The sequence below is a fragment of the Coregonus lavaretus genome (genome assembly GCF_964263955.1).
Source record: "Coregonus lavaretus genome assembly, chromosome: 22".
NCBI lineage: Eukaryota > Metazoa > Chordata > Actinopteri > Salmoniformes > Salmonidae > Coregonus > Coregonus lavaretus.
This window is the reverse complement of record NC_140009.1, coordinates 9,561,191-9,574,543: the sequence shown is the minus strand read 5'-3', so window position 1 is coordinate 9,574,543 and position 13,353 is coordinate 9,561,191. Positions and strand designations below refer to the sequence as shown.

The 13,353-nt window shown below is 44.6% G+C and overlaps 1 protein-coding gene across 1 annotated transcript in view; it reads right to left on the bottom strand.

Moving 5' to 3' along the window:
* Positions 1–13,353, bottom strand: part of plxna3 (plexin A3) — a gene marked incomplete at both ends in the record, with an annotated part of 147,307 nt that overhangs the window by 49,663 nt on the left and 84,291 nt on the right. The window contains 4 exon segments of the mRNA XM_084186683.1: positions 2,084–2,198; positions 8,372–8,471; positions 9,400–9,556; positions 10,046–10,169. Coding sequence (XP_084042809.1) covers positions 2,084–2,198; positions 8,372–8,471; positions 9,400–9,556; positions 10,046–10,169 — 496 coding nt within the window.

Here is a 13,353-nt window from a genome sequence, read left to right as displayed (position 1 = left end):
TATCAAATGGCCACCCTTTGTTTTTACAATGCTGCTACTCGCTGTTTATTATCTATGTATAGTCATTTTACAAATTACCTTGACTAACCTGTACCCCCGCACATTGACTCGTTATTGTTATGTAATTTTTAATTTTTTTTACTTTAGTTTATTTAGTAAATATTTTCTTAACTCTATTTCTCGAACTGCATTGTTGGTTAAGGGCTTGTAAGTAAGCATTTCACGGTAAGGTCTACACCTGTTGTATTCGGCGCATGTGACAAATACAATTTGATTTGATTTGATTTGAGATTGTTCTTCTTGTAAAATAAGGTGGTTGTTAATTAGGGGAGCTATTCTTATATGATGCCTATATATTAGTCTCCATCTTCATTATCCATTATGATTCTCCTGCTAAGACCATAGGATAATGAGGGGAATTTACCTCATTCTGTTCAACTCAATGTTCATTGCTAATCTATCATCATTTTGTGTTATCAATCGTGTTTGAACAGAACGTGTATGTTTACAAGTTGGTAGAATCTTCTGCGAGAAGACAGGCAGGTAGCCTAGCGGTTAAGAGCATTGGGCAAGTAACCCGAAAGGTTGTTGGTTGCAATCCCTGAGCCGACTAGGTCAAAAAATCTGCCGATGTGCCCTTGAGCAAGGCACGTAACCCTAATTGCTCCTGTAAGTCGCTCTGGATAAGAGCGTCTGCTAAATGACTGAAATGTAAACAAGAGCAGATTTCACCCGGTCTGCAACCCAGTCATGTGAAGGTGCTACTCTACTGCATGGCATCACTTGCTGAAAACCCCCCGCTACAGTGTTGAACCTTCACTCCTGCCCTGGGCTTCTCAGCTGGTGTGTAGCCCAGTCAAGTGTGTACTGAGAAGGGTAGGATTGATGCGAAGCCATTATGAGACGCAGCCTTTTGGAAGCCCAATTACTCTGGTGTCACTCTCTTTCACTAAACCATCATTTGGCCAAGTTGGATGGTTTAACGCTCTCAGGGGCATTGGGGAATGAGCAGAGAAATATTAACTGATGAAGGTTTTTATATATATATATATAACATCAAATATCACATTGGACCAAATATTGTGAGGTACCATGGAGAGAAAAAATCACACAGTACAGTCTAAAAAGAAAAGGTTCCTGGAGAAGATCTTTTAGGGGTTCTTCGAATTAAAACTGTGGGGGAACCTCTACAAGTTTTTCAAAGAACCCTTTAAACGGGCTCTTCAAAGAACCCCCTTTAATGGTTCCTCAAATAACCTTTTGGGGTTCATTTTGTATTATTATTATTACTAATACGCATAACAATAACAACAATAACACAATATTTTAGTTCTGTGTTTATTATGATTTTAGTGGCAAAGCAGAATTCAAAAATCCAAATATGAGGTAAACTCCCAGCAGAGCAAGTTCAATCAGTATATCCTCTGGCGTGTTGATGTTAAATGTGTTGATATCTTTCGTATCCATAGCCAGAATGATTTTGCAGTGCATGGTGATTTAACAGGTTTCCAGTTATATTCACTTTGAGGATCTTAGAAGAACCCTGAGTGTATTATTATACCACACTATAGCACAAGATTCTTGTTAACCAAGTTCCCTACTTTATGCTCCTCTTTACTGCTAAACATTTTTTTGGGGGGGATATTACCACCCATCTTAAAGTGCCTGTATATAAACAAAAGGAAATTACATTTGCTTTTAATAAGATTGGAGAACAAAATATCTATGGTTCAATACGACAAAGAATGCCAAGTTCAGGACTGAATGGGACTTTAAGACCACTCCAAGAAGCTAGTTCCCGAACAGTGCAGACAATGTGTCCCTGCAGTAGTGGATCACACACAAAACAATGGGAGCAGTGTGTTAGATGATGGGGTCAGCCTGACCCAGGTTCACAGGGCCATGACCAGGTTGGATTCTCTACGGGCTGTAAAGGACCGCAGTGCTGAGCTCATATGAATAACAGAACCAGGCAGGCACCTCCACGGACACACTTCCTGTCACCCCGGCGGCCTCATCCTGTGTTCAGTCTGCTGTGAGATGGCTATTCATTAGTGTCTGTGTGTGCAGTATAGTTTCTTACCTCCACGCTGCTGACACGTCCCTCCTGGAAGGAGCACTCTGCCAGGTTGTTGGTGCAGATGTGGCGGTATTTACACCAGTTACAGGGGAAGGGGTTGCTCACGCAGGAGGTACACCTGGGGAGAGAAGGGGGAGAGAGGGCGTGCTCTCAAATTAAACAGCCTGACTTTGACAAAAGGGATCCAATATGTCATCAACCTCTGCTGCTTTGAAGCAGAAACAGGCTGGTAAGCCTGCAGGGCCACTGGGCAAAGCTTGAATCATCTTCTAGCTGACTTTCAATTAGAAATTAGCAATTAATTAGTTTCAGCTGCAATCAAAATTATGATTCTGATGAGACAATGCATCTAAGGAGCATGAACACCTGTGAAGACATACACTGTCTAACCATCAACGATAGATGACTGACGCTGTCTAACCATTAACGATAGACGACTGACGCTGTCTAACCATTAACGATAGATGACTGACGCTGTCTAACCATTAACGATAGACGACTGACGCTATCTAACCATTAACGATAGATGACTGACGCTGTCTAACCATTAACGATAGAAGACTGACGCTGTCTAACCATCAACGATAGACGACTGACGCTGTCTAACCATTAACGATAAGCAGCATAGGTAGAGGTCAGACTCTCAACACATTGGAGGAGGACAGAATAACAGGCAGTTTTCCTTCCACCCTCGTTCCACTCTCATTCTGACCCTGTCTGCATTCCCCTCCACCCCTCCACCCCGAAGCCTTTTGCATTCTGAGCACAAAAAGTCAGCATGAGGAACCTGTACTTTGTCCCATACTAATCATATCCTTCCCCTGGAGACATGGTTCAAATCCCCTTTGGAGGGTCTCAGCAGTCTGCTCACACCGACTCCTATGCTGCACTGTACTGTATAATCTCTGACAGCAGAATGCTGAGCTGCTGCCTCTCTGTTGGTTGGGGAATATCAAAAAGCATTTTAGAGGCACATTTCATATACACCTGAAAAATAATACCAAAGCATTTTTAATACGGCAGGCTGGCTATACGTTGGCCATGTTAATATTACGTTTTGAGTCAGTTTATTCATGGAGATTTACAACGCCTGCTCCAGACATAATAGTACACATTTTACATTTCACATTTTAGTCATTTAGCAGACGCTCTTATCCAGAGCGACTTAGTTAGTGCATTCATCTTAAGATAACTAGGTGGGACAACCACACATCACAGGCATAGAAAGTACATCTTTCCTCAATAACGTAGCTAACGTAGCTAATAAACTCTAGACCACCTTTACTCCACACACAGAGACGCAAACAAAGCTCTCCCTCGCCCTCCATTTGGCAAATCTGACCATAATTCTATCCTCCTGATTCCTGCTTACAAGCAAAAACTAAAGCAGGAAGTACCAGTGACTCGCTCAATACGGAAGTGGTCAGATGACGCGGATGCTACGCTACAGGACTGTTTTGCTAGCACAGACTAGAATTTGTTCCGGGATTCATCCAATGGCATTGAGGAGTATACCACCTCAGTCACCTGCTTCTACAATACATATCCCAACCAGAAGCCATGGATTACAGGCAACATCCACACCGGGCTAAAGGCTAGAGCTGCTGATTTCAAGGAGCGGGACACTAATCCGGACACTTATAAGAAATCCCGCTATGCCCTCAGACGAACCATCAAACAGGCAAAGCATCAATACAGGACTAAGATTGAATCCTACTACACCAGTTCTGATGCTCGTCGGATGTGGCAGGGCTGCAAAGTATTACAGACTACAAAGGGAAACCCAGCCGCGAGCTGCCCAGTGACACGAGCCTACCAGACGAGCTAAATGCCTTTTATGCTCGCTTCGAGGCAAGCAACACTGAAGCATGCATGAGAGCACCAGCTGTTCCGGACGACAGTGTGATCACGCTCTCCATAGCTGATTTGAGCAAGACCTTTAAACAAGTCAACATTCACTAAGCCACAGGGCCAGAAGGGTTACCAGGACGTGTAATCAGAGCATGCGCGGACCAACTGGCAAGTGTCTTCACTGACATTTTCAACCTGTCCCTGACCAAGTCTGTCATACCTACATGTTTCAAGCAGACCACCATAGTCCCTGTGCCCAAGAATGCGAAGGTAACCTGCCTAAATGACTACCACCCCGTAGCACTCACGTCGGTAGCCATGAAGTGCTTTGAAAGGCTGGTCATGACTCATATCAACACCATCATCCCGGAAATCCTAGACCCACTCCAATTCGCATACTACCCCAACAGATCCACAGATGACGCAATCTCAATCGCACTCCACACTGCCCTTTCCCACCTGGACAAAAGGAACACCTATGTGAGAATGCTGTTCATTGACTACAGCTCAGCATTCAACACCATAGTGCCCACAAAGCTCATCACAAAGCTAAGGACCCTGGAACTAAACACCTCCCTCTGCAACTGGATCCTGGACTTCCTGACGGGCCGCCCCCAGGTGGTAAGGGTAGGCAACAACACATCTGCCACACTGATCATCAATACTGGGACCCTAAGGGGTGCGTGCTTAGTCCCCTCCTGTACTCCCTGTTCACCCACGACTGCGTGGCCAAGCACGACTCCAACACCATCATTACGTTTGTTGACGACACAACAGTGGTAGGCCTGATCACCGAAAACGATGAGACAGCCTATAGGGAGGAGGTCAGAGACCTCTCCCTCAATGTGAGCAAGACAAAGGAGCTGATCGTGGAGTACAGGAAAAGGAGGGCCGAACAGGCCCCTATTAACATTGACGGGGCTGTAGTGGAGCGGGTCAAGAGTTGGTGTTCACATCACCAACAAACTATCATGGTCCAAACACACCAAGACAGTCGTGAAGAGGGCCCGACAACACCTTTTCCCCCTCAGGATAAATATTTGGCATGGGTCCCCAGATCCTCAAAAAGTTCTACAGCTGCACCATCGAGAGCATCCTGACCGGTTGCATCACCGCCTGGTATGGCAACTGCTCGGCATCCAACCGTAAGTCGCTACAGAGGGTAGTGCGTACATCCCAGTACATCACTGGGGCCAAGCTTCCTGCCACCAAGACCTATATACTAGGCGGTGTCAGAGGAAGACCCAAAAAATGGTCAAAGACTCCAGTCACCTAAGTCATAGACTGTTCTCTCTGCTACCGCACGGCAAGCGGTACCAGAGCGCCAAGTCTAGGTCCAAAAGGCTCCTTAACAGCTTCTACCCCCCAAGACATAAGACTGCTGAATAATTAATCAAATGGCCACCCAGACTATTTACATTGACACTGCTGCTACTCTCTGTTTATTATCTATGCATAGTCACTTTACCCCTACCTACATGTACAAATTACCTCAACTAACCTGTACCCCCGCACATTGGCTCTGTACCGGTACCCCCTGTATATAGCCTCGTTATTGTTATTTTATTGTGCTATTTAAAAAATATATATGTAAATATTTTCTTAACTGTACTTCTTGAACTGCATTGTATGTTAAGGGCTTGTAAGTAAGCATTTCACAGTAAGGCATACACCTGTTGTATTCGGCGCATGTGACAAATACAATTTGATTTGAAAATGAAAATGCTTGCTTTAATTTGAGAGCTATGAGTGTCACTAGCTGTAGGCTGCATGGTACAGTGCTGTCTTCCACTGCAGACGGAGGATATCTACTGTAGATAGTGTGTGCAGATCAGCATGTCCTTACTGAAATGTGCAATATGCTGCATCAGGGGTAAAAACTCCATCAATTCACTTCGGTCTAATTTCAGTGAAGCCCGAGAAACACAGCACAGCCGAAACTTGAAACACTAATGAAGGGAGTTTCCTTCCTAACATCATTGCTTGGAAGTGGACTCAGTAGCCTATTGGACTGGTGTATGCGGAAACTAGTGTTAACGTTGGCTAGTTGGAGCTCGTTTCTGAGTGACAAAATGTGTAGATCTGACTGGGTTTCTACCAAATATACATGTCAATGCCTTCAGGAGAATCAGGTAAATCATGAAGACAGGAAGGGGAGAACTGGGAGGTGTTTCTGGGGAGACATGAGAGAGATTTAAAAGGTATCCCAGAGATGTCATAATGTCTTACCTTCCTGTTCAGTCTTACAAAAAGTAGCTTTTGTTCTGAAATGCCTAAAATGCCAGGGGGACATTTGGTAAAAGTGTATAATCAGTCAGACCCTAGTTTCAGAGCTAACGTCCTTCCCATTCACAGGTGGTCATTATCCCAGAGGATGGGAAGCAGCTCTTTCGGCTGGGTGGCTAAAGAACTGTAGCAGAAGAAAATGAGAGCCAACGTAGCAGGGCTGGGGTGAGTGAGCGCTGTCCGCCAGCAAACACCAGAGGGGGAAACAATTCAAGGGCTAAATGTTCCCACAGGGCTTTTGTGAAAACAGTAAATCTGGCATAGGCTTCAGGCAGACCGCTCTGGCAAGGTAGGCCTCTGCCGAGGTTGCTATGGCAACTGGCGAGCCCGGCATGGATTATGTTGCCCTGCTTCCTTACACTAGAGAATTCATTGTTGTGTATGCATTCTGTCAGCCGACAAGGACATTTTATTCTCTGACATAAAAACACATTAATTTAGCTGCAAACAAATTATTTTAAGCGTGCTTGGATGTGATGAAGACTGAAGTTGCCAGACCACCGATACGTCTTTGCTTTTTCTGTGTTAACGTCTTAATCTTAAACTGTGAGGCCTCATGTTAATTTAAAAACAATGGCAATATACACAATATTCTGTATGATACTCCATGTCGAGATAAAAACCCTCTGACACCCACACAATCGACTCAGTGCTGAAGTGCAAATCCGCACATATGCCAATAAAACGGTGCTGCTCCACAAACGGAACAGAAGAAAGACGAGACCTTGGCATGGAGCTCCGTGCTCCACAGAAGCTGAAGCCAGCAAGAGGCTCTGAGCAAGGGGCTCTGACTGATCCTAGGAGAGATATAGTCCTATTGTTCTGCCTCAGCACAGCTATGGTCTGGACATATGCCTGGCCCTGCACTACCCTTCCATGCCTGGTCCTACCCTGGCTGGCCCTACCCTGGCTGGCCCTACCCTGGCTGGCCCTACCCTACCCTGGCTGGCCCTACCCTACCCTGGCCCTACCCTACCCTGGCTGGACCTACCCTGGCTGGCCCTACCCTGGCTGGCCCTACCCTGGCTGGACCTACCCTGGCTGGACATACCCTGGCTGGCCCTACCCTACCCTGGCTGGCCCTACCCTACCCTGGCTGGCCCTACCCTACCCTACCCTGGCTGGCCCTACCCTACCCTGGCTGGCCCTACCCTGCGTGAGGCTGCTCCTGCTACTGTTACAGGACCATCTAAAATCGTATTAACTAGCAGCATCTGGCCAGCCTGTCCTGGACATCATCTCGTCCTGTGTCCTGTCCATTTCTATGTCCCTTGTACCTGTCACTTTCTCTGTCCCTTCTACCTGTCCATTTCTCTGTCCCTTCTACCTGTCCATTTCTCTGTCCCTTCTACCTGTCTATTTCTCTGTCCCTTCTACCTGTCCATTTCTCTGTCCCTTCTACCTGTCCATTTCTCTGTCCCTTCTACCTGTCCATTTCTCTGTCTCTGTACCGGTTTCTGAAACTCATCATTGAAAATATTGACAATAAACATGACTTTATACCATCTATTTTCATAGCATCATAAAAACAACTTGACAAGGAGCAAACACATGACTACATCCACGTTCCAAAAATAGGGCACCTGTTATCTGTCAAGCCTCTCTTTTACACTGAGGTGGCTACACAGCCCAGTAGAAATCATCAAAGAACTTCAAGTATCAGTATCAGTATCAATTTTATTTTATATAGCCCTTCTTACATCAGCTAATATCTCGAAGTGCTGTACAGAAACCCAGCCTAAAACCCCAAACAGCTAGTAATGCAGGTGTAGAAGCACGGTGGCTAGGAAAAACTCCCTAGAAAGGCAAAACCTAGGAAGAAACCTAGAGAGGAACCAGGCTATGAGGGGTGGCCAGTCCTCTTCTGGCTGTGCCGGGTGGAGATTATAACAGAACCATGCCAAGATGTTCAAAAATGTTCATAAGTGACAAGCATGGTCAAATAATAATCAGGAATAAATCTCAGTTGGCTTTTCATAGCCGATCATTAGAGTTTAAAACAGCAGGTCTGGGACAGGTAGGGGTTCCATAACCGCAGGCAGAACAGTTTAAACAAGTGATGGACTGAACCAATCAATATTACTTCACTGAAAGCTACTCTGTCTTTCCTCTCCTCCTCAGAGAGATGAGAGATCATGGTAGATAGATACTTACGACTGGAGCACGCTGCAGTTGTAGTAGATGAAGTCAGTGGTGATGAATTTGTGCCCTGTCTCCTTGGACTTCAGGGAGAGCTTTAGCACTCGCTTGTCCCCTGGAATAAAGAGAAGACCCACAGTAAGCCAGACAGCCTAGAGGCTTGAAAACGATTATCAGTCCATTCGAGGTCCTATACCCCAGGAAAATAATGTTCTTCTTTCTAATTCAATAACGTAGATGTTGATCAAAATGTCTGATTGCTCCTTTCTTTTATCTACCATTTCCATTAGCAAGAGAAGTGCACTTATGGTCCAAAACAGGACCCTACGAACAGGCCACATCTCTGCTGCTAGTCCAATTATACCTGTACGCCTGACTTCAAGATAATTGGAAAAACATTTCCAGTGGACTTTCAATAACTGCCACTAATGGAGAAAGAAATGAGCTACTGCACCATCAGTCCGCCCAGTAAGAGCATTTCATAATTGGTAGAAAACACATTAAGGCCCATGTTCACATGGCTCCGAACAACTAAAACCTGGTGTACTTCACACACATTGCAGCAGTCGTCACCACAAGCTGACATGATACAACCCACTAAAGCTGTATGGAACGATAGAGATAATATCACACCAAAATGATGCTCATAGTGATGAATATGATCATCAGAAAATATAAACATATTATTAAGCAATAAGGCCTGAGGGAGTGTGGTGTATGGCCATTATACCACGGCTAAGGGCTGTTCTTACGCACGATGCAACACGGAGTGCCTGGACACAGCCCTTAGCCATGGTATATTGGCCATATACCACAAACCCCTGAGGTGCTTATTGCTATAATAAACAGGCTACCAACATAATTAGAGCAGTAAAAATACATGTTTTGTCATACCCGTGGTATACAGTCTGATATACCACAGCTGTCAGCCAATCAGAATTCAGGGCTCGAACCACTCAGTTTATAGTATTCAATAGATAGCACTTTGTTTTATAACACTGAATGTGTACTAGTTTTATAGTGGTCTCTGATAGAAGCCTTACCATATCCCTGTGTGAGGGAGGGGACATCTCTGAGGGAGGGCGACATACAGAGGACCTGCCCCTTGGCCAGCACCTCCCCTGGGCTCTCTGTCAGCTCCTCAAACACACATGTCACCCCGGCTGACAGGCTGGGCACGTTGACCACTTTCACACTCAGCTGGAGGAAGGAGAGGTGAGAGAGCGAGCGAGCGAGAGAGGCAGTATATTAGTTGACAGGTGGGTCATCCCTCTGCGTATCCTTGCACCCAGTGAAGGTTAGACTAATAAACCAGAAATCTGTAATGACAGCTTAATAATAAGCCTGCTCCATATTGGCCGTGTTGTGATTAGCGAGCGTCGTGTTGTGATTAGCGAGCGTCGTGTTGTGATTAGCTAGCGCCGTGTTGTGATTAGCAAGCGTAGTGTTGTGATTAGCTAGCGTCATGTTGTGATTAAATAGCGTCGTGTTGTGATTAGCTAGCGTCGTGTTGTGATTAGCTAGCGTCGTGTTGTGATTAGCTAGCGTCGTGTTGTGATTAAATAGCGTTGTGTTGTGATTAGCTAGCGTCGTGTTGTGATTAGCTAGCGTCGTGTTGTGATAATCTACCATCGTGTTTTTCTCTGGTATGAACACATTCTTTTTTTTTTTTTTACAGCCTGTATTTACCTGAGTGGACGTAGAGGTCACAGACATGTTGTTAGGTGTGACACTAATGTCCACACAGTGATCCAGCTCTGTGTTGAAATGCTGCGACTCGGTCCACTTCTCACAGGCCTCCTGTCTGGAACACCTGGGATGGAACACAATGAGGTCAGGGGTCAATAATGATCACAATATTACATGCTGTTCTACTACTTAAATGTCAGCTCAATGCAGTACACAGCCGTATTACTAGGTAACATTAAGCTCAATACAGTACACAGCTGTATTACTGGGTAACATTCAGTTCAATACAGTACACAGCCCGCAGCCGTATTACTGGGTAACATTCAGCTCAAAACAGTACACAGCCTGCAGCCGTATTACTGGGTAAAACTCCATGCACTCCATTGTCCAACAGAGCACTGGGAGTCTGGAACAAACTCATAACTTCTGGTATAAGGTTTAGGTGTAACAAATGACTGAGGTGGTCTCAGTGAGCAAGTCGGGTATGAGCAGAAGCACAGAATTGATACCAGTGTATATCATGAACACACATTTAGGAAAATGTATGAAAATATTTAAAAAAGTACTACATTTGAAATATGCTGAGCCAAGCAGCATATCGCAACAAAGTTCAAAGATGTCTTTGTAACCAACTTCATGCTGCATAGCAGAAACTCTTATTTGTATAATTGACCCATCAGGGTCTAAATAATACATAATAATAATATGCCATTTAGCAGACACTTTTATCCAAAGCGACTTACAGTCATCCGTGCATACATTTTACGTAAGGGTGGCCCCGGGAATCGAACCCATGTGCCATGCCTTACCAACTGAGCCATACAGGACCACATGGATGATTGGAAACAATTGTTTCATAAATTTAGCCTGAATTCCTATTGAAGCCAGAACATCTCAGGTTAATGATCATGTTAATGATCAGTGTAACAATGACGCTGTGAGTCGAGAAGCAGGTACAGGTGAAACGTTTAATAAAACAACAAACAGGAAAGGAGACAGTGTAACAGTGGCGATAAAGCATGAACACAGGGACAATACCGACTGAGGACTAAACGTAAGGGAGGGACATATAAAGGGGAGGTAATGAGGAAGGTAATGGAGTCCAGGTGTGAATCATGATGATCTGCAGGTGTGCGTAATGATGAATCCCAGGACCGGTATTCAGGCGACGTTGCACGCCGGAGGGGAGGAGCAGGAGTAGACGTGACAATCAGGTTAATGATCAGGTCAACGATCAGGTTAACAATCAAGTTAACGATCAGGTTAACGATCAGGTCAACGATCAGGTTAACAATCAAGTTAACGATCAGGTTAACAATCAGGTTAACGATCAGGTTAACGATCAGGTCAACGATCAGGGCAATGATCAGGTCAACGATCAGGTCAACGATCAGGTTAACGATCAGGTCAACGATCAGGTTAACAATCAAGTTAACGATCAGGTTAACAATCAGGTTAATGATCAGGTCAACGATCAGGTCAATGATCAGGTCAACGACCAGGTTAACGATCAGGTTAACGATCAGGTTAATGATCAGGTCAAATATCAGGTTAATGATCAGGTTAATGCTGCATAGCAGCCATTCTCTCTCTCAATCTGCAATTCACTACATTCATTTACAGTGGGGAAAAAACGTTTTTAGTCAGCCACCAATTGTGCAAGTTCTCCCACTTAAAAAGATGAGAGAGGCCTGTAATTTTCATCATAGGTACACGTCAACTATGACAGACGAAATGAGGAAAAAAAATCCAGAAAATCACATTGTAGGATTTTTAATGAATTTATTTGCAAATTATGGTGGAAAATAATTATTTGGTCAATAACAAAAGTTTCTCAATACTTTGTTATATACCCTTTGTTGGCAATGACACAGGTCAAACGTTTTCTGTAAGTCTTCACAAGGTTTTCACACACTGTTGCTGGTATTTTGGCCCATTCCTCCATGCAGATCTCCTCTAGAGCAGTGATGTTTTGGGGCTGTCGCTGGGCAACACAGACTTTCAACTCCCTCCAAAGATTTTCTATGGGGTTGAGATCTGGAGACTGGCTAGGCCACTCCAGGACCTTGAAATGCTTCTTACGAAGCAACTCCTTCGTTGCCCGGGCGGTGTGTTTGGGATCATTGTCATGCTGAAAGACCCAGCCACGTTTCATCTTCAATGCCCTTGCTGATGGAAGGAGGTTTTCACTCAAAATCTCACGATACATGGCCCCATTCATTCTTTCCTTTACACAGATCAGTCGTCCTGGTCTCTTTGCAGAAAAATAGCCCCAAAGCATGATGTTTCCACCCCCATGCTTCACTGTAGGTATGATGTTCTTTGGATGCAACTCAGCATTCTTTGTCCTCCAAACACGACGAGTTGAGTGTTTACCAAAAAGTTATATTTTGGTTTCATCTGACCATCTGACATTCTCCCAATCCTCTTCTGGATCATCCAAATGCACTCTAGCAAACTTCAGACGGGCCTGGACATGTACTGGCTTAAGCAGGGGGACACGTCTTGCACTGCAGGATTTGAGTCCCTGGCGGCGTAGTGTGTTACTGATGGTAGGCTTTGTTACTTTGGTCCCAGCTCTCTGCATGTCATTCACTAGGTCCCCCCGTGTGGTTCTGGGATTTTTGCTCACCGTTCTTGTGATCATTTTGACCCCACGGGGTGAGATCTTGCGTGGAGCCCCAGATCGAGGGAGATTATCAGTGGTCTTGTATGTCTTCCATTTCCTAATAATTGCTCCCACAGTTGATTTCTTCAAACCAAGCTGCTTACCTATTGCAGATGCAGTCTTCCCAGCCTGGTGCAGGTCTACAATTTTGTTTCTGGTGTCCTTTGACAGCTCTTTGGTCTTGGCCATAGTGGAGTTTGGAGTGTGACTGTTTGAGGTTGTGGACAGGTGTCTTATACAGGTAACGAGTGGAGGACAGAGGAGCCTCTTAAAGAAGAAGTTACAGGTCTGTGAGAGCCAGAAATCTTGCTTGTTTGTAGGTGACCAAATACTTATTTCCCACCATAATTTGCAAATAAATTCATAAAAAATGCTACAGTGTGATTTTCTGGATTGTTTTTTCTCAATTTGTCTGTCATAGTTGACGTGTACCTATGATGAAAATTACAGGCCTCTCTCATCATTTTAAGTGGGAGAACTTGCACAATTAGTGGCTGACTAAATACTTTTTCCCCCCACTGTAATAACTTATAAATTAATTATATAAACCCATTGAATCTTGAAGGGTATAACATGCAAATGCCTCATGAGCTTAGTTCAACTGTCGTACCCCATCAGAACTCAAAATATGAGCTTGTTT